This window comes from Pan paniscus, chromosome 12 (genome assembly GCF_029289425.2).
Source record: "Pan paniscus chromosome 12, NHGRI_mPanPan1-v2.0_pri, whole genome shotgun sequence".
NCBI classification, from domain to species: domain Eukaryota; kingdom Metazoa; phylum Chordata; class Mammalia; order Primates; family Hominidae; genus Pan; species Pan paniscus.
The window spans coordinates 14105056-14129767 of NC_073261.2; the positions used below are offsets into that span (position 1 = coordinate 14105056).

The 24712-nt window shown below is 36.9% G+C and overlaps 1 protein-coding gene across 1 annotated transcript in view; it reads right to left on the bottom strand.

The window, feature by feature from the left end:
• Positions 1 to 17632, bottom strand: part of LOC129396518 (phosphoglucomutase-like protein 5) — a 99398-nt gene extending 81766 nt beyond the window's left edge. Inside the window, 1 exon segment of the mRNA XM_055107382.2 lies at positions 17609 to 17632. Within this exon segment, the coding sequence (XP_054963357.2) occupies positions 17609 to 17632 (24 nt within the window).
• Between the last annotated feature and the right edge of the window lie 7080 nt (positions 17633 to 24712).

Consider the following 24712-nt stretch of genomic DNA (forward strand, 5'->3'; position numbering starts at 1 on the left):
CCTAGTATGCATCACTTGAAGGGAACACACAGATTCCAGTAAACAGTTGGAAGGAAATGTTAATACCAGGCTCTGCTAAACAATATGAAATGACTCCTAGATGAGACAAGCGACTTTCATCAAAGTTCCCTGATACCTGAAAAGACAGCCCAGGGGATCCTGCACTACATGTGGTGTATGTAAATTAAGCGGGTTTTTTTTTCCCCTTTGTAATCAAGGCTCATACACAAACAAAATCACACTTTAGAAACGGCCTATTTCAACTTGTAACTAGCTTGCTTTCAGGGGCTCCAGGTCAAAAAGAAATAGAGCACAAAGACGCTTTCTCCTTAGGGATCATACACAAATTCACTCTGTCCGTTTCTTTCCCACATGGAGCAACAAAGCCGTCAGACCTCTCCATCCACACATCGGGTCCTTCCTGATTAAAGTGAGATAAATCACAGCCCTCTCTCTCTAGATGGCAGGCGACAAGAGGGGGATGCTTGCCTCAAGAAGTCCTCCCCATCCCTCTGCATTCATGCAAGCCCGAGCGGAGAGATGCAAGAAATTACGGATGCATTTTAATTCCCCAGACCCTGCAATTAAAAATGGAAATTTTTTGGCCACGTGTGTTGGCTCACGCCTGTAATCCCAGCACTTTCAGAGGCCGAGGTCGGCGGATCACCTGGGGTCAGGAGTTCGAGACCAGCCTGGCCAACATGGTGAAACCCTGTCTCTACTAAAAATACAAAAATTAGCTAGGAATGGTGGTGGGCGCCTGTAGTCCCAGCTACTCGGGAGGATGAGGCAGGAGAATCACTTGAACCCGGGAGGCAAAGTTTGCAGTGAGCCAAGATCGCACCACTGCACTCCACTCTGGGTGACAAAGGAAGACTTCATCTCAAAAAATGTTTTTAAAAAATGGAAGTGTTGTTCTTTCATTTGTAAATGTGTTTTGGTAAAAGACGGGCAGTTTAAACAACCCTTTCTATTGTCTACATTGTTAAAATTCATCCGACATGGACTCTTGACTCCGCTTTGCCTGGGCAGACCCAATCCAAGCATTTACAACAGGTATAACCTCCTCAAATCAAAAAGAGGAATCAGCATTATTGCTAAGATCAAATAAGGTCTTGTTTTATTTCATTTTTATTTTTGAATGCAGCCATTCCTCCATGTGCTGTCATCAGGTAAAATTGTCAGTCCTGATTAGGTAAAGGTATTATTACAAAATGCAATTCTTAAACATTCAGTGTCTAACTACACTTTTAATAAGCCTTTCCCCCTCCCCTATGTATTCTCCCTTAGACACCCCTTCTCAAATTTAAAATCACAGAAACTAAAATATGATGCCTAAAGAGAGCCTAGCGACTGCCCAGTCCTCTAATTTGATGAGTGGGAGTACTGAAGCCCAGAGGAGGTCAAGTAATTTGTTCCCAATGTCTTAGAGAAGAAGAAAATGACCAGCTGGGAAATCCCACTCATGTCAAGGCAGAGGCACAGGGCCACAGACTGTGGTTGAATTGTGCCACACTTCTACATCCTTCTTTAGGAATCACAGAACATTCCTGTGTTGAGTCGGAGTCACTGACTTCCTTTTCAGGCTGATTGAGTTCTGTCCTTACGGGCTGCGACAAGAAGTTTTGGTATTATACTACACCAAGACCATTTATCTAGTTCAAGAAATGCACAGTCCTTAGAGCCCAGCAACTTTCCCCATGTCCAGTAAATGTAGCTTCTCCATTAGAAGCTGTCAGAATGGAGCCTTCTGGCTCATCTTGATTTTGATTTGTGCAAGAATGAATGGTTGTGCTAAGACAGCTTTCCTAGCTGATAGAGAGCGAAACTTTTTTCTCATAATCTATAAAAAAATTAAATTAGAACTTTTTTCTCATAATCTGTGAAAAAATATTAAATTAAATCTGGCTCGTCTTGATTTTGATTTGTGCAAGAATGAATGGTTGTGCTAAGACAGCTTTCCTAGCTGATAGTGAGCAAAACTTTTTTCTCATAATCTATAAAATATATTAAATTAGAAGCATAGAGTTTATTTCATGACTTTTATCTTCCTGCAATTTTCTTGTGGGCGTAAATGATTTGTTTTTATCCTGCCTGCCCCCCAATCCCTTTTCCAAGAGACCAAAAGAGTATCTAGTGCAAAGTAGAGACTCAAATATTTTTTAATAAACAGTGATCCCAGCCACCCAGTGCATGTTGCCAAATGCCAACCCCATAAATTATCAAACACATCATCTCATTCAGCCAATCAAAATCAAGTGCTACCTATTTTTTTAAGTTTTCATAGCCCTTGGGCATCTGCTTTCTCAGCATTTCCCAAACTTGAGTCATTCTCATCCTGCCTTCCTAATTTTGATCTGTCAATTACCTCTACTATTATTTATTTCATATAATTTTAAATAGACCCACTTTTGAAACTTAAATACACGCCTTTTAAAAGGAAGCTTTCTTACTACTATACATCAAAAGCCATTATTACTTGTTCTAAGTACTCATAACAACATGGTCACAACTATTAAAATTTACTAATGTGCATCCACATACTCTCTAAATTCATGGAGCATCTGCACACACTTTAAGAAACAATTCTGCATTACTCACTCAATTTTCTTGACATCCTTCTGAGGCAGGACAAACCTTGGGCCCAAAGAATTGAGGTAGGAGTCCAAGCAAGTTGCCAGCCACATAAAGGCAAACCTTGGCTCGGAAGTCAGGACTACCAGCCCCTAGGTTATGGTTCATGCTCTTTCCTCTGCTCTCCAGAACCTCCTATCTCCAAGTGTAGTTAGCAGCCCAGATGCAGCAGCATCCTCTAGAGACTTGTTAAAAATGCAGAAGCTCAGGCTCCACCCCAGGCCTATGCAGACTGAATCTGCATTTTAACAAGGTCCAGGTAATTCACGTGCACATTAAGTTTGAAAAGGCCTGGTATAGATCAGCTGTTCTCTAACTTAGCAGCACATTAGAACCATCTGTAGAGACTTTAAAAATACCAGTGCCTGGGCTTCACCTCCCAGAGAATCTGACTTAAGTGTCTGGGGTTTGCCCTGAGTCTAGGTATTTTTAAAAACTCCTCAGCTTATACAAAGCTGGCAGGGCCGGGCACAGTGGCTCATGCCTATAATCCCAGCAGTTCGTGAGGCCAAATTGGGCAGATTGCTTGAGTCCAGGAGTTTGAGATTAGCCTGGGCTAAAACCCCATCCCTACAAAAAAAAAATACAAAAAGTAGTTGGGCATGGTGGTGGCACATACCTGTAGTCCCGGCTACTCAGGAGGATGAGTCCTCACTTCAACCCAGGAGGTCACGGTCTGGTCAACAGAGCAAGACCCTGTATCAAAACAAACAAACAAGCAAACAAAAAATGCTAGCAGCTTACCAGCTAGGGAGGCCTGTAGAGCCAAGTTTTCCAAATGGGGCTACATTAGTTGTTCCAGAACTTTAGCTGCATCAAAACCACCTGGATGGCTTGTTCAGCTACAGAGGGTCTGGCCATGCCCCTAGAGTTTCCAGCTGAGGGTCTGGAATGAGGCCCGATGATTTGCATTTCTAACAATCTCCAGGTGATGCTGATGCTGTGGGTCCAGGGACCACATTTTGAGAATCTATGCTAAATGAATCGGAGAAGACCAAAGCTCAAACTTATTCCAAGAACTTTTCAAGGCCCACCTGCAAGTTGTAGTGGAAGTAAGCATCTAAGGGTGCAAAAAAGTATCACTGTAGACTAAGGCCTTTTACCTGAGCTCTCAAATGTTCACATTTCTCTTATCAACCTAAATAACAAACAGAGAGAGGCTCTCCACTAGAAAAAGATATTCGTTTGGAAACAGAGCCTTGCAATAGAAACAGGCAAGCCAGAGTAAACTATATGCATATTCACGGAGGTAAAGGAAGACAAAAGAAAAAATGAGGAAGATTATATGATCATTTGGAAATGATTATCCTTGGCTACAAAGATCAATAACAAAGGTGATGCCAGGCACAGGTTGGACAGGCAGTTGTTGGGCAAATATGCTTCAGAAGCATTGTTGTGTGCAAATTTGCAATGGGCTTTGTGCATGATTCTGTTTTTTGCAGTCTTCTGTGATAAGTTTTTGTTATCAGGCATACAAGCCCAAGAATCCTTTATTGCATGGCCTTCCCTGGCTCTATTTGTCAGGGTTTTGGTTAGGGGAGGGGTATTTTTAACACTCTCAATGTAAAAAATGCCATAAGGTAGGTACCCCAATTGCTTGTTTCGTCTTCATAAAATAACTTTTCCACCCGAACAAAGTCTACACATAAATTGTAAAAATACCCTGGCATGCAGTCCCTGGAAAAGTCTGGAGTCATTCACAGGGTTCCCACCCAGGTGGGCAAGCGTAGCCACCACAGATAAACACAAAGTAGGGGTCCCCGCTGGGGTTCAGCGGCAGGCAGTGGCCCTGGTTCTGATATTTGGCTGAAAACACAGCTCCTCTTTGTCATCCTCAGGACATTTCAGCTATTTCCTAGATAATAATCTCACTTCACCCTGCACAAAACAGGCACATGATCATGTCACTCTGACCTGGTTTGAGTCCAAGGAGAATTTTGTTTTTAAAATAATTTAGGTTAGTAGTTAAAATATGAACTTTGGGCCAGGAGTGGTGGCCCATGCCTATAATCCCAGCACTTCGTGAGGCCAAAGTGGGCAGATTGCTTGAGTCCAGGAGTTTGAGATTAGCCTGGGCTAAAACCCCATCCCTACAAAAAAAAAAATACAAAAAGTAGCTGGGCATGGTGGTGGCACATACCTGTAGTCCCGGCTACTCAGGAGGATGAGTCCTCGCTTGAACCCAGGAGGTCACGGTCTGGTCAACAGAGCAAGACCCTGTATCAAAACAAAGAAACAAAAAAACAAAAAATGCTAGCAGCTTACCAGCTAGGGAGGCCTGTAGAGGCAAGTTTTCCAAATGGGGCTACATTAGTTGTTCCAAAACTTTAGCTGCATCAAAACCACCTGGATGGCTTGTTCAGCTACAGAGGGTCTGGCCATGCCCCTAGAGTTTCCAGCTGAGGGTCTGGAATGAGGCCCGATGATTTGCATTTCTAACAATCTCCAGGTGATGCTGATGCTGTGGGTCCAGGGACCACATTTTGAGAATCTATGCTAAATGAATCGGAGAAGACCAAAGCTCAAACTTATTCCAAGAACTTTTCAAGGCCCACCTGCAAGTTGTAGTGGAAGTAAGCATCTAAGGGTGCAAAAAAGTTTCACTGTAGACTAAGGCTTTTTACCTGAGCTCTCAAATGTTCACATTTCTCTTATCAACCTAAATAACAAACAGAGAGAGGCTCTCCACAAGAAAAAGATATTCGTTTGGAAACAGAGCCCTGCAATAGAAACAGGCAAGCCAGAGTAAACTATATGCATATTCACGGAGGTAAAGGAAGACAAAAGAAAAAATGAGGAAGATTACATGATCATTTGGAAATGACTATCCTTGGTTACAAAGATCAATAACAAAGGTGATGCCAGGCAAAGGTTGGACAGGCAGTTGTTGGGCAAATATCCTTCAAAAGCATTGTTGTGTGCAAAGTTGCAATGGGCTTTGTGCAAGATTGTGTTTTTTGCAGTCTTCTGTGATAAGTTTTTGTTATCAGGCATACAAGCCCAAGAATCCTTTATTGCATGGCCTTTCCTGGCTCTATATGTCAGGGTTTTGGTTAGGGTAGGGGTATTTTTAACACTCTCAATGTAAAAAATGACATAAGGTAGGTACCCCAATGACTTGTTTGGTCTTCATAAAATAAATTTTCATAAAATCTCTGTAAACGTGGAAATATCTACACCACTATCTCTGTAAATGTGTAAACATTTACAACGCTATCTGTATAAACATGGAACTATTTACACCGTCGTCTCTATAAACATGGAAATATCTACACCGCTATCTGTATAAACATGGAAATATCTACACCGCTATCTCTATAAACATGGAAATACCTACACCGCTATCTGTATAAACACGGAAATATCTACACCGTGATCTGTATAAACATGGAAATATTTACACCGCTATCTGTGTAAACATGGAAATTTCTAAACGGTTATCTGTATAAACATGGAAATAATTACACCACTATCTCTATAAACATGGAAATATCTACACCGCCATCTGTATAAACATGGAAATACCTATACAGTCATCAGTGTAAACATGGAAATATCTACACCACCATCTGTATAAACATGGAAATATCTACAATGCCATCTGTATACACATGGAAATACCTACACGGCAATCTGTGTATAGATGGAAACATCAACACCGCCATCTGTACAAACATGGAATTATCTACACTGCTATCTCTATAAACATGGAAATATCTACACTGCGGTCTGTATAAACATGGAAATATCTACACCGGTATCTGTATAAACATGGAAATATCTACACCATGATCTGTATAAACATGGAAATATATACACCTCTAACTGTATAAACATGGAAATATCTGCATCACTATCTCTATAAACATGGAAATATCTCCAAAGACATCTGTATAAACATGGAAATACCTACACAATCATGTGTAGGAACATTTAAATATCTACACTGCCATCTGTATAAACATAGAAATATCTACACAGCCCTCTGTATAAATATGGAAATATCTGCATAGGCATCTGTGTAAACATGGAAATATCTGCACCGCTATCTCTATAAACATGGAAATACCTACACCGCTGTCTCTATAAACATGGAAATATGTACACCGCTATGTGTATAAACATGGAAATGTCTACACCGCTATCTGTATAAACATGGAAATATCTACACCGCGATCTGTGTAAACATGGAAATATCTACACCGCGATCTGTATAAAGATGGAAATATCTTCACCGCGATCTGTATAAACATGGAAATATCTACACCGCTATCTGTATAAACATGGTAATATCTACACGACCATCTATATAAACATGGAAATATCAACACCGCTATCTCTATAAACATGGAAATATCTACGCCGTCATCTGTGTAAGCATGGAAATATCTACACCGTCATCTGTACAAAGATGGAAGTACCTACACCGCAATCGGTGCAAAAACGGAAATATCTACACCGCTATCTCTGTAAACATGGAAATATCCATATCGCTATCTGTATAAACAGGGAAATATCTACACCGCCATCTGTGTAAACGTGGAAATATCTACACCGCCATCTGAATAAACATGGAAATATCTACACCGCTATCTGTATAAATATGGAAATATATAAAACGCTGTCTCCATAAACATGGAAACATCTGCACCGCTATCTGTATAAACATGGAAATATCTACACAACTATCTCTATAACCATGGAAATATCTACACCGCCATCTGTATAAGTATGGAAATATCCTCAGAGTCATCTGTAGAAACATGGAAATATCTACACGGCAATCTCTATAACCATGAAAATATCTACAGCGCCATCTCCATTAACATGGAACTATCTACACCACCAGCTGTGTAAACATGGAAATATCTACACCGCTATCTGTATAAACATGGAAATATCTACACTGCCATCTGTATAAAGATGGAAATATCTACACCGCGAGCTGTATAAACATGGAAATATCTACACCGCGATCTGTATAAACATGGAAATACAACACCGCTATCTGCATAAACATCGAAATATCTACACCGCTATCTGTATGAACATGGAAATACCTACACCGCTATCTCTATAAACCTGAGAATACCTACACTGCCTTCTCTATAAACATGGAATTATCTACACCGCTATCTCTATAAACATAGAAATATATACACGGCCATCTCTATGAACATGGAAATATCTACTCCACCATCTGCATAAACATGGAAATATCTACACCGCCATCTGTATAAACATGGAAATATCTACACCGCTATCTCTATAAACATAGAAATATCTACACCGCCATCTCTATAAACAGGGAAATATCTACACCGCCATATGTATAAACATAGAAATAACTACACTGCCATCTGTAGAAAGATGGAAATGTCTACACCGCGATCTGTAGAAACATGGAAAAATCTACAGCGCTACCTATATAAATAGGGAAATATCTACACCGCTATCTGTATAAATATGGAAATATCTACACCAAGATCTCTATAAACATGGAAATATCTACAACGCTATATGTATAAACATGGAAATATCTAAACCGCTATCTGTATAAACATGGAAATAACTACACCGCGATCTGTATAAACATGAAAATATCTACACTGCCATCTGTATACACATGGAAATATCTACACAGCCATCTGTATAAACATGGAAATATATACACCGCTATCTCTATAAACCTGGAAATACCAACACTGCAATCTGTATAAACATGGAAATAACTGCACTGCTATCTGTATAAACATGGAACTATCTACACCGCTATCTGTATAAACTTGGAAATATGTCTACCACTATCTGTATAAACAAGGCAATACCTCCACCCCTATCTGTATAAACATGGAAATATCTCCACCACTATCTTTATAAACATGGAAATATCTACACCGCTATCTCTATAAACTTGGAAATATCTTCTCCGCTATCTGTATAAACTTGGAAATACCTACACTGATATCTGTATAAACATGGAAATAGCTACATCGCTATCTGTATAAACATGGAAATATCTCCACCGCTATCTCTATAAACAAGGAAATATCTACATCTCCATCAGTATAAACATGGGAAAACTATACTGCCATCTGTATACACATGGAAATATCTACACAGCCATCAGTAAAAACATGGAAATATCTACACCGCAATCTCTTTAAATGTGGAAATGTACACCGCTATGCGTATAAACATGCAAATATGTACACCATTATCTGCATAAACATGGAAATATCTACACGGCTATCTGTACAAACTTGGAAATATGGACAACGTTATCTGTGTAAACATGAAAATATCTACACCGCCATCTGTATAAACATGGTAGTATCTCCACATCTATCTGTAAAAACATGGAAATATCTCCACCGCTATCTGTATAAACATGGAAATATATACACCGCTATCTGTATAAATATGGAAATATCTACACCGCTATCTGTATAAATATGGAAATATCTACACAGCTATCTGTATAAATATTGAAATATCTACAACGCTATCTGTGAAAACATGGAAATACCTACACCGCTATCTGTGTAAAAATGGAAATATCTACACCGCAATCTGTGCAAAGATGGAAATATCTACACCGCTATCTGTGTAAACATGGAAATATCATCACCGCTATCTGTATAAACACGGAAATATCCACCGCTATCTGTATAAACAGGGAAATATCTACACCGCCATCTGTATAAACATGGAAATATCTATGCCGCTATCTGTATAAATATGGAAATATATACAAGGCTGTCTCTATAAACATGGAAATATCTGCACCGCTATCTGTATAAACTTGAAAATATCTACACCACTATCTCTATAAACATGGAAATATCTACACCGCCATCTGTATAAGTATGGAAATATCTTCAAAGTCATCTGTATAAATATGGAAATATCTACACCGCAATCTCTATAAACATGAAAATATCTACACCGTCATCTCCATTAACATGGAAATATCTACACCACCAGCTGTGTAAACATGGAAATATCTACACCGCTATCTTTATAAACAGGGAAATATCTACACTGCCATCTGTATAAAGATGGAAATATCTACACCGTGAGCTGTATAAACATGGAAATATCTACACCGCTATCTGTATAAACATGGAAATACCAACACTGCTATCTGTATAAACATGGAAATAACTACACTGCTATCTCTATGAACCTGGAAATATCTACACCGCTATCTCTGTAAACCTGAGAATACCTACACCGCCTTCTCTATAAACATGATTATCTACACCGCTATCTCTATAAACATAGAAATATATACAGGGCCATCTCCATAAACATGGAAATATCTACTCGACCATCTGCATAAACATGGAAATACCTACACCGCCATCTGTATAAACTTGGAAATATCTACACCGCTATCTCTATAAACATAGAAATATCTACAACGCCATCTCTATAAACAGGGAAATATCTACACCGCCATCTGTATAAACACAGAAATATCTACACTGCCATCTGTAGAAAGATGCAAATGACTGCACCGTGATCTGTATTAACATGGAAATATCTACAGCGCTACCTGTATAAATAGGGAAATATCTACACCGCTATCTGTATAAACATGGAAATATCTACACCAAGATTTCTATAAACACGGAAATATCTACACCGCTACATGTATAAAGCAGGAAATATCTAAACCGCTATCTGTATAAACATGGAAATAACTACATCGCGATCTGTATAAACATGGAAATATCTACATGGCTATCTCTATAAGCATGGAAATATCTTAACCATCATCTGTATAAACATGGTAATAACAACACAGTCATCTGTGTAAACGTGGAAATATCTACACCACCATCTGTATAAACATGGAAATATCAACACCGGGATCTGAGTAAACATGGAAATATCTACACCACAATCTGTGTAAAGATGGAAATATCTACACCACAATATGTGCCAAGGTGGAAATATCTACACCACTATCTGTGTAAAGATGGAAATATCTACACCGCAATCTGTGCCAAGGTGGAAATATCTACTCCGTCATCTGTATAAACATGGAAATATCTACAACGCTATCTGTATAAACCTGGAAATATCTACAACGTTATCTGTATAAACGTGGAAATATCTACACCGCTGTCTGTATAAACGTGGAAATATCTACACCGCTATCTGTATAAACCTGGAAATATCTACAACGTTATCTGTATAAACGTGGAAATATCTACACCGCTATCTGTATAAACGTGGAAACATCTACAACGCTATCTGTATAAAAATGGAAATGTCTACAACACCATCTATGTAAACATGGAAATATCTACACAGCTATCTGTGTAGACTTGCAAATATCTACACAGTTATCTGTGTAAAGATGGAAATATGTACACCGCAATCTGTGCAAAGATGGAAATATCTACACCAATATCTCTGTAAACATGGAAATATGTACACCGCTATCTGTATAAACATGGAAATTTCTACACCGCTAGCAGCATAAAGAAGGAAATATCTACACCGCCATCCGTATAAACATGGAAATATCTGCACCGCTTTCTATATAAATATGGAAATAACTACGCCGCTATCTCTAGAAACATGGAAATAACTACACAGCTATCTCTATAAACATGGAAATATCTACACCGCCATCTGCATGAACATGGAAATATCTACACCGCTATCTCTATAAATATGGAAATATCCACACTGCCATCTGTGGAAAGATGGAAATATCTACGCCGTGATCTGTATAAACATGCAAATATCTACACTGCCGTCTGTATAAAGATGGAAATATCTACACCACGAGCTGAATAAACATGGAAACATCTACACCGATCTCTGTATAAACGTGGAAATAACAACCCCGCTATCTGTATAAACTTGGAAATAACTGCACCGCTATCTGTATAATCATGGAAATATCTACATTACTATCTCTATAAACATGGAAATATCTACACCGCCATTTGTAAAAACATGGAAATATCCACACAGCCATCTGTGGAAAGATGGAAATATCTACACCACGATCTGTAAACATGGAAATTTCTACAACACTACCTGTATAAACATGGAAATATCTACACTGCTATCTGTATAAACATGGATATATCTACACCGCAATCTGTATAAACACGCAAATATCTACACTGCCATCTGTATAAAGATATAATATCTACACAGTCATCTGTATAATATCTACACAGTCATCTGTATAAACATGGAAATATGTGCATCTCCACCTGTATAAACATGGAAATACCTACACTGCCACGTGTATACACATGGAAACATCTACACAGCCATCTGTATAAACATGGAAATATCTACACCGCTATCTCTACAAACATGGAAATACTTACACCACTATCTGTATAAACATGGAAATATGTAAACCGCTATCTATATAAACATGGAAATATCTCCACTGCTATCTGTATAAACATGGAAATATCTACACTGCAATCTTTATAAACATGGAAATATCTACACCGCTATATGTATAAATGTGGAAATAACTACACCACTATCTCTATAAACATGGAAATATCTATATTGCAATCTGTATAAACATAGAAATAACTACACCGCTGTCTCTATATACATGGAAATACCTACACAGTCATCTGTATTAACATGGAAATATCTTCTCACCATCAGTATAAACATGGAAATATTTACACTGCCATCTGTATAAACATGGAAATATTTACGCAGCCATCTCTATAAACATGGAAATAGCTACACCGCTATCTGTATAAACATGGAAATAGCCACACCACTATCTGAATAAACATGGAAATATGTACACAACCATCTGTAAAAACATGGAAATATCCACACAGTCATCTGTATAAACATGGAAATATCTACACAGCCATCTCTATAAACACGGAAATAGCTACACCGCTATCTGTATAATCATGGAAATATCTACACAATCATGTGCACAAACATGGAAACATCTACACCTCCATCTATATAAACATGGACATGTCTACACTGCCATCTGTATACACATGGAAATATCTACACAGCCATCTTTATAAACATGGAAATATCTACACCACTATCTCTATAAACATGGAAATAGCTACACCGCTATTTGTATAAACATGGAAATATCTACACTGCTATCTGTATAAACATGGAAATATCTCCACCGCTATGTGTATAAACATGGAAATATCTACTGTGCTACCTGAATAAACATGGAAATATCTACACCGCTATCTGTATAAACATGGAAATATCCACACCGCCATCTGTATAAACACGGAAATACCTAACACGCTATCTCTATAAACAAGGAAATATCTTCAATGCCATCTGTAGAAAGATGGAAATATCTACCACGTGATCTGCGTAAACATGGAAATATCTACACCGCTACCTGTATAAACATGGAAATATCTACACCGCTATCTGTATAAACATGGAAATATCTGCGCTGATATCGCTATAAACAAGGAAATATCTACACTGCAATCTTTATAAATATGGAAATATCTACACCACTATCTCTATAAACAAGGAAATGTCTACACCGCTATCTGTACAAACATGGAAATGCCTACACGGCTATCTCTATAAACATGGAAATATCTATGCCACCATCTGTATAAACATGCAAATACCTACACAGTCATCTGTATTAACATGGAAATATCTACCCCACCATCTGTATAAACACGGAAATATCTACACTGCCATCTGTATAAACATGGAAATATCTACACCGCCATCTGTATAAACATAGAAATATCTACACTGCCATCTGTAGAAAGATGGAAATATCTACACCGTGATCTGTGTAATCATGGATATATCTACACCGCTACCTGTATAAACATGGAATTATCTACACCGCTATCTGTATAAACATGGAAATATCTACACCACAATCTGTATAAACTTGGAAATATCTACACCACTATCTGTATAAACATGGCAATATCTGCACCGCTATCTGTATAAACATGGAAATATCTACAGCGCTATATTTATAAATATGGAAATATCTACACGGCTATCTCTATAAACATGGAAATGTTTACACCGCTATCTCTATACACATGGAAATATCTACACGGCTATCTCTATAAACATGGAAATATCTACACCGCTATCTCTATAAACATGGAAATACCTGCATAGTCATCTGTATTAACATGGAAATATCTACCCAACCATCAGTATAAACATGGAAATATCTACATCGCAGTCTGTATAAACATAGAAATAACTACACCGCTGTCTCTATAAGCCTGGAAATACCTACACAGTCATCTGTATTAACATGGAAATATCTACCCCACCATCAGTATAAACATGGAAATATCTACATCACCCTCTGTAAAAACATGGAAATATCTACACAGTCATCTGTATAAACCTGGAAATATCTACACAGACATCTGTATACACATGGAAATATCTACACAGCCATCTGTATAAACATGGAAATATCTACACCGCTATCTCTACAAACCTGGAAATACCTACACCACTATCTGTATAAACATGGAAATATCTAAACCGCTATCTGTATAAACATGGAAATATCTCCTCTGCTATCTGTATAAACATGGAAATATCTACAGCGCAATCTTTATAAACAATGAAATATCTACACCGCTATATGTATAAATGTGGAAATAATTACACCGCTATCTCTATAAACATGGAAATATCTACATCGCTATCTGTATAAACATAGAAATAACTACACCGCTGTCTCTATAAACATGGAAGTACCTACACAGTAATCTGTATTAACATGGAAATATCTACCCACCATCAGTATAAACATGGAAATATCTACACTGCCATCTGTATAAACATGGAAATATTTACACAGCCATCTCTAAAACCATGGAAATAGCTACACCGTTATCTGTATAAACATGGAAATAGCCACACCGCTATCTGTATAAACATGGAAATATCTACACCACCATCTGTAAAAACATGGAAATATGTACACAGTCATCTGTATAAACATGGAAATATCTGCACCTCCACCTGTATAAACTTCGAAATATCTACACTGCCATGTGTATACACATGGAAACATGTACACAGCCATCTGTATAAACATGGAAATATCTACACCGAAATCTGAGTAAACGTGGAGGTATCTACAGCGTCATCTGTATAATCATGGAAATCACTACACGGTTATCTGTATAAACATGGAAATATCTACACCGCTAATTGTATAAACATGCAAATACCCACACCGCTATCTGTTTAAACATGGAAATATCTACACCGCTATCACTATAAACATGGAAATATCAACACCACTATCCTTATAAACATGGAAATATCTACACCGCTATCTGTAAAAACATGGAAATATCTACACCGCTAACTCTATAAACATGGAAATATCTACATCGGTATCTCTATAAACATGGAAATATCAACACCACTATCCTTATAAACATGGAAATATCTCCACTGCCATCAGTATAAACGTGGAAATATCTACACCGCTCTCTGTATAAATGTGGAAATATCTACACCGCTAACTTTATAAACATGGAAATACCTACAACGCTATCTGTGTAAACATGGAAATATCTGCTCTGCTATACGTGTAAACATGGAAATATATACATCGGTATCTCTATAAACAAGGAAATATCTACACCGCCATCTCTATAAACTAGGAAATATCTACACCGTTATCTGTATAAACGTGGAAATATCTACAACGCTATCTGTGTAAAGATGGAAATATCTACACCGCAGTCTGTTCAAAGATGGAAATATCTTCACCGTTATCTGTATAAACAACGAAATATCTACACCGCTATCTCGAAAACATGGAAATATCTACACTGCAATCTGTATAAAGATGCATATATCTACACCGTGAGCTATATAAACATGGAAATAACTTCACCGCTATCTGCATAAACATGGAAATATCTTCCCCGTTATCTCTATAAACATGGAAATACCTACACCGCTATTTCTATAAACATGGAAATATATACACCGCCGTCTCTATAAACATGGGAAGACCTACAACGCCATCTACATAAACAAGGAAATATCTACACCGCCGTCTATATAAACATGGAAATATCTACACCATTATCTCTATAAACATGGAAATAACTACACCGCCATCTGAAGAATCATGGATATGTCTACAAAATCATCTGTATAAACATGGAAGTATCTACACCACCATCTGTATAAACTTGGAAATATCTACTCTGCCATTTGTATACACATGGAAATATCTACACAGCCATCAGTAAAAACATGAAAACATCTACACTGCTCTCACTATACACATGGAAATACCGACACCGCTATTTCTATAAATATGGAAATATCTACACCGCCATCTCTATAAACATGAAAATTTCTACACCGCCATCTCCATAAACCTGGAACTATCTACACCACCATCTCTGTAAACATGGAAATATCCACACCGCTATCTGTATAAACATGGAAGTATCTACACTGCTATCTGTATAAATATAGAACTATCTACACCGCTATCTCTATAAACATCGAAATGTCTACACCGCTAACTGTATAAACATGGAAATATCCACATGGCTATGTCTATAAACATGGAAATGCCTACACTGCCATCTGTATAATCATGGAAATACGTACACAGTCATCTGTATAAACTTGGAAATATCTACACCACTGTCTGTAAAAACATGGAAATATCTACACTGCCATCTGTATAAACTTGGAAATATCCACACAGCTGTCTCAATAAACATGGAAATATCTACAATGCTATCTGTATAAACATGGAAATATCTACACTGCCATCTGTATATACATGGAAATATCTACACCGCTGTCTCTATAAACATGGAAATATCTACACCGCCATCTGTAAAAACCAGGAAATATCTACACAGTCATCTGTATAGACATGGAAATATCTACACCACCATCTGCATAAACATGGAAATACCTACACTGCCAACTTTATACACATGGAAATATCTTCACAGCCATCTTTATCAACATGGAAATAACTACACCGCTACCTCTATAAACATGGAAATACACCGCTATCACCGTAAACATGGAAATATCTACACCACTATCTCTATGAACATGGAAATATCTTCACCGCCATCTGAATAAACATGGAAATATCTACACTGCCATCTGTATAAAGATGTAAATATCTACACCGTGAGCTGTATAAACATGAAAATCTCTACACCGCTATCTCTATCAACATGGAAATACCAACACCACAATCTGTATAAACATGGAAATAACTACACCGCTATTTGTATAAACATGGAAATACCGACTCCGCTATCTCTATAAACATGGAAATACCTACACCGCTATCTCTATAAACATGGAAATATATACAACATCATCTCTATAAACATGGAAATATCTACACGGACATCTATATATACAAGGAAATATATACACCGCTATCTATATAAACATCGAAATATCTACACCGTTATCTCTATAAACATGGAAATATCTACACTGCCATCTGTAAAAACATGGAAATCCCTACAAAGTCATCTGTATAAACATGGAAGTATCTTCACCACCATCTGTATAAATTTGGAAATATCTTCTCTGCCATCTGTACACACATGGAAATATCTACACAGCCATCTGTATAAACTTGGAAATATCTACACTGCTATCTCTATAAACATGGAAATACCTACGCTGCTATCTTAATAAACATGGAAATATCTACACCGCCATCTGTATAAACATGGAAATATCTACAACGAAATCTCTAGAAACATGGAAATACTGACACCGCTATCTTTATAAACATGGAAATATCTACACCACCATCTGTATAAAAATGGAAGTATCCACACCGCTATCTGTATAAACTTGGAATTATCAGCCCCGCCATCTGTGTAAACATGGAAATAACTACCCGGCAATCTCTATAAACATGGAAATATCTACACTGCCATGTCCATACACAGGAAACTAAGTACATCGCCATCTGTGTAAACATGGAAATATCTACACAGCTATCTGTATGAACATGGAAATATCTAGACTGCCATCTGTATAAAGATGGAATTATCTACACCGCGAGCTGTATAAACATGGAAATATCTTCACCGCTATCTGTATAAACATGGAAATATCAACACAGCTATCTATATAGACATGGAAATATCTACACCGCTATCTGTATAAAATGGAAATATCAACAACGCTAATTGGATAAACATGGAAATATCATCACTGCCATCTGTATACACATGGAAATATCTACACAGCCATCAGTATAAACATGGAAACATCCACACCGCTATCTCTATACACATGGAAATACCTATTCCGCTATCTCTATATACATGGAAATATCTACACCCTCATCTCTATAAACATGAAAATATCTACACAGCAATCTCAATAAACATGGAAATATCTACACCACCATCTGTGTAAACATGGAAATATCTTCACCGCTGTCTGTATAAACATGGAAATAACTACACTGATATCTGTTTAAAGATGGAAATATCTACACCGTGAGCTGTATAAACATGGAAATTTCTTCACCGCTATCTCTATAAACATGGAAATATCTACATCGCCATCTGTAGAATCATGGATATATCTACAAAGTGATCTGTATAAACATGGATGTATCTACACCACCATCTGTATAAACTTGGAGATATCTACTCTGCCATCTGTATAATCATGGAAATATCTACACAGCCATGAGTAAAAACATGGAAACATCTACACTGCTATCTCTATACACATGGAAGTACCGACACGGCTATCTCTATAAACATGGAAATATCTACACCGCCATCTCTATAAACATGAAAATTTCTACACCGCCATCTACATAAACCTGGAACTGTCTACACCACCATCTGTGTAAACATGGAAATATCCACACCGCTATCTGTATAAACATGGAAATATCTACACTGCCATCTGTGTAAACATGGAAATATCAACACCGCTATCTCTATAAACATGGAAATACCTACACCGCCATCTGCAAAAACCTGGAAATATCTACACAGTCATCTGTATAGACATGGAAATATCTACACCACCATCTACATAAACATGGAAATACCTACACTGCCATCTTTATACACATGGAAATATCTTCACAGCCATCTGTATCAACATGGAAATAACTAAACCGCTATCTCTATAAACATGGAAATACACCGCTATCACTGTAATCATGGAAATATCTACACCACTGTCTCTATGAACATGGAAATATCTACAGCACCAACTGTATAAACATGGAAATATCTACACTGCCATCTATATAAAGATGTAAATATCTACACCATGAGCTGTATAAACATGAAAATATCTACACCGCTATCTGTATAAACATGGAAATACCAACACCACAATCTGTATATACATGGAAATATCTACACTGCTATCTGTATAAACATGGAAATATCGACTCCGCTATCTCTATAAACATGGAAATACCTACACCGCTATCTCTATAAACTTGCAAATATATACACCATCATCTCTATAAACATGGATATATCTACACGGCTATCTACATAAACAAGGAAATATATACACCGCCATCTATATAAACATGGATATATCTACACCGCTATCTCTATAAACATGGAAATATCTACACCGCCATCTGTAAAAACATGGAAATCTCTACAAAGTCATCTGTATAAACATGGAAGTATCTACACCACCATCTGTATAAATTTGGAAATATCTACTCTGTCATATGTACACACATGGAAATATCTACACAGCCATCTGTAAAAACTTGGAAATATCTACACTGCTATCACTATAAACATGGAAATACCTACACCGCTATCTTAATAAACATGGAAATATCAACACCACCATCTGTATAAACATGGAAATATCTACACCGCTATCTCTAGAAACATGGAAATACCTACACCGCTATCTTTATAAACATGGAAATATCTACACCGCCATCTGTATAAAAATGGAAATATCCACACCGCAATCTGTATAAACTTGGAATTATCTGCACCGCCATCTGTGTAAACATGGAAGTAACTAAACCGCTATCTGTATAAACATGGAAATATCTACACTGCCATCTGTATAAAGACGGAAATTTCTACACCATGATCTGTATAAATATAGAAATATCTACACCGCTACCTATATAAACATGGAAATATCTACACCGGTATCTGTGTAAACATGGTAATATCTACGCCGCTATCTGTATAAACATGGAAATTTCTAAAACGCCATCTCTATAAACATGGAAATATCAACACAGTCATCTGTATATACATGAAAATATCTACACCACCATCTCTATAAACATGAAAATATCTACACAGCCATCTGTATACACATGGAAATATCTACTCAGCCATCATTATTAACATGGAAACATCTACACCGCTATCTCTATACACATGGAAATACCTACACTGCTATCTCTATGAACATTGAAATATCTACCCGGCAATCTCTATAAACATGGAAATATCTACACCGACATCTCTATAAACATGAAAATACCTACACAGCCATGTCCAAAAACATGGAACTAACTACATCGCCATCTGTGTAAACATGGAAATATCTACACAACTATCTGTATGAACATGGAAATATCTACACTGCCATCTGTATAAAGATGGAAATATCTACACCGCGAGCTGTATAAACATGGAAATATCAACACTGCTATCTATATAAACATGTAAATATCTACACCGCTGTCTGTATAAAAATGGAAATATCTACAACGCTAATTGGGTAAACATGGAAATATCAACACTGCCATCTGTATACACATGGAAATATCTTCAGAGCCACCAGTATAGACATGGAAACATCCACACCGCTATCTCTATACACATGGAAATACCTATACCGCTATCTCTATAAACATGGAAATATCTACACCGTCATCTCTATAAACATGAAAATATCTACACCGCCATCTCCATAAACATGGAACTATCTACACCACCATCTGTGTAAACATGGAAATATCTACACCGCTGTCTGTATAAACATGGAAATAACTACACTGATATTTGTAAAAAGATGGAAATATCTACACCGAGAGCTGTATAAACATGGAAATATCTACACCGCTATCTGTATAAACATGGAAATACCAACACTGCTGTCTGTATAAACATGGAAATATCTACACCGCTATCTGTAAAAACATGGAAATATCTACAGCACTATGTCCATAAACTTGTAGATACCTACACCGCCATTTCTATAAACATGGAATTATCTACACCGCTATCTCCATAAATATAGAAATATCTACACCGCCATATCTATAAACAAGGAAATATCTACACCGACATCTGTATAAACACTGAAATATCTACACTGCCATCTGTAAAAAGATGGAAATTTCTACACAGAGATCTGTATAAACATGGATATATGTACACCGCTACCTAAATAAACATGGAAATATCTACACCGCTATCTGTATAAAGATGGAAATGTCTACACCGCTTTCTCTATGAACATGGAAATGTCTACACCGCTCTCTGTATAAACATGGAAATATCTACATGGTTATCTCTATAAACATGGAAATGTCTACACCGCCATCTGCATAAAGTTGGAAATACCTACAAAGTCTTCTCTACAAACATGGAAATATCAACACCACTATCTGTATAAACATGAAAATATCAACACTGTCATCTGTGTAAACATGGGAATATCTACACAGCGATCTCTAAATACATGGAAATATCTACACCGCTATCTATATAAACATGGAAATATCTACACCGCCATGTGTATAAAAATGGAAATATCTACACCGTCATCTGTATAAACTTGGAAATATAACACCGCTATCTGTATAAACATGGAAATATCTACACTGTCATCTGTATAAACATGGAAATAAAACACCGCTATCTGTATAAACATGGAAATATCTACACCGCTATCTCTATGAACATGGAAATAGCTGCACCGCTATCTGTATAAACATGGAAATATCTACAGCATTATCTCTATAAACATGGAAATATCTACACTGCCATCTGTATAAACATGGAAATATCAACACAGTCACTTGTATAAACATGGAAATATCAACACCACCATGTTTATAAACATGGAGATATCTACACTGCCATCTGTATACACATGGAAATATCTACGCAGCCATCAGTATAAACATGGAAACATCTACACCGCTATCTCTACACACATGGAAATACCAAAACCGCTACCTCTATAAACATGGAAATATCTACACCACAATCTCTATAAACATGGAAATAACTACACCGCCATCTCTATAAACATGAAAATATCTGCACCGCCATCTCCATAAACATGGAACTATATACACAACCATCTGTGTAAACGTGAAAAAACCTACACCGCTATCTGTATAAACATGGAAACATCTCCACCGCTATCTGTATAAACATGGAACTATCTACACGGCTATCTGTATAAACATGGCAATATTTACAACGCTATGTGTGTAAACATGGAAATATCTACACAGCTATCTGTGTAAACATGGAAATATCTACACCGCTATCTGTGTAAACATGGAAATATCTACACCGCAAACTGTGCAAAGATGGAAATATCTACAACGCTATCTCTGTAAACATGGAAATATCTACACCGCTATCTGTTTAAACATGGAGATACCTACATTGCTATCTTTATAAACATGGAAATATCTCCACCGCTATCCTTATAAACATGGAAATATCTACAACGCTATCTGTGTAAACATGGAAATATCTGCACAGCTATCTGTGTAAACATGGAAATAACTACACCGCTATCTTTGTAAACATGGAAATATCTACACCGCCATTTGTATAAACATGGAAATATCTACACCGCCATCTGTATAAACATGGAAATATCTACACTGCTATGTGTATAAACATGGAAATATCTTCACCGTCATCTGTATAAACTTGGAATTATCTACACTAGTATCTGTATAAACATGGAAATATATACACCACCATCTCTATAAACAAGGAAATATCTACACTGCCATCTGTATACACTTGGAAATATCTACACAGCCAACAGTATAAACATGGAAACATCTACACCGCTATCTCAATACACATGGAAATACCTATACCGCTATCTCTACAAACATGGAAACATGTACACCGTCATCTGTATAAACTTGGAAACACCTACACAGTCTTCTGTATAAACATGGAATTATCTACTCCACCATCTTTATAAACATGGAAATTTCTACACTGCCATCTGTATAAACATGGAATTATCTACCCAGGCATCTCTATAAACATGGAAATATATACACCGCTATCTCTATAAACATGGAAATATCTACTCCGCTATCTGTATAAACATGGAAATATCTACACCGCCATGTGTACAAACATGGAAATATCTACACCGTCACCTGTATAAACCTGGAAATATATCACCGCTAACTGTATAAACATGGAAATATTTACACCGCTATCTCTATAAACATGGAAAAATCTGCACCGCTATCTATATAAAAATGGAAATATCTACACCGCCATCTGTATAAACATTTAAATATCTACACCACCATCTTTATACACATGGAAATACCTACACAGCCATCACTATCAACATGGAAACATCTACACCGCTACCTCTATACACTTGGAAATACCTAAACCGCTATCTCTATAAACATGGAACTATCTACACCACCATCTGTATAAACATGGAAATATCTACACTGCCATCTGTATAAAGATGGAAATATCTACACCGTGATCTCTATAAACATGGAAATATCTATACCACTACCTGTGTAAACATTGAAATATCTACACCGGTATCTGAATAAACATGGAAATATCTACACCGCTATCTGTGTAAACATGGAAATATCTAAACTGCTATCTGTATAAATTTGGAAATGTATACACCACTATCTCTATAAACATGGAAATGTCCACACCGCTACCTGTATAAACATGGAAATATCTACATGGCTATCTCTATGAACTTGGAAATATCTACCCCGAAATCTGTATAAACTTGGAAATACCTGCACAGTCTTCTGTATAAACATGGAAATATTTACACCAAGATCTGTATAAACATGGAAGTATCTACTCAGCCATCTGTATAAACATGGAAATAGCCCCACCGCTATCTGTATATACATGTAAATTTCTACAAAGCCATCTGTAAATACATGGAAATATCTACACAGTGATTTGTATAAACATGGAAATACTTATAATACTATCTCTATAAACATGGAAATATCTACACCACCATATATATAAACATGGAAATATCTACACTGCCATCTGTATACACATGGAAATATCTACACAGCCATCACTATAAACATGGAAACATCTACACCGCTATCTCTATACACATGGAAATATCTGTAGTGCTATCTCTATAAACATGGAAATACCTACACTGTCATCTGTATAAACATGGAAATATCTACACTACTATCTGTATAAACATGGACATATCTACACCACCATCTCTATAAACATGGAAATATCTACACTGCGATCTGCATACACATTAAATTATCTACACAGCCATCGGTACAAACATGGAAACATCTACACCGCTCTCTCTATACACATGGAAATACATATACCGCTATATCTATAAACATGGAAATACCTACACCGTCGTCTCTATAAACATGAAAATATCTACACTGCCATCTCCATAAACATGGAAATAGCTACACTGCCATGTCTATAAATATGGAAATATCTACACCTCCATCTGTATAAACATGGAAATATCTACACTGCCATGTGTATACACATGGAAACATCTACACTGCCATCTGTAAACATGGAAATATCTACACTGCTATCTATAGAAACATGGAAATACCTACACCGCTATCTGTATAAACATGGAAATGCCTTCACCGCTATCTTTATAAACATGGAAATATCTACACCGCCAAGTGTATAGACATGGAAATATCTACACCATCATCGGTATAAACATGGAAATATCTACTCTACTATCTGAATAAACATGGAAATATCTACACCACCATCTCTATAAACATTGAAAT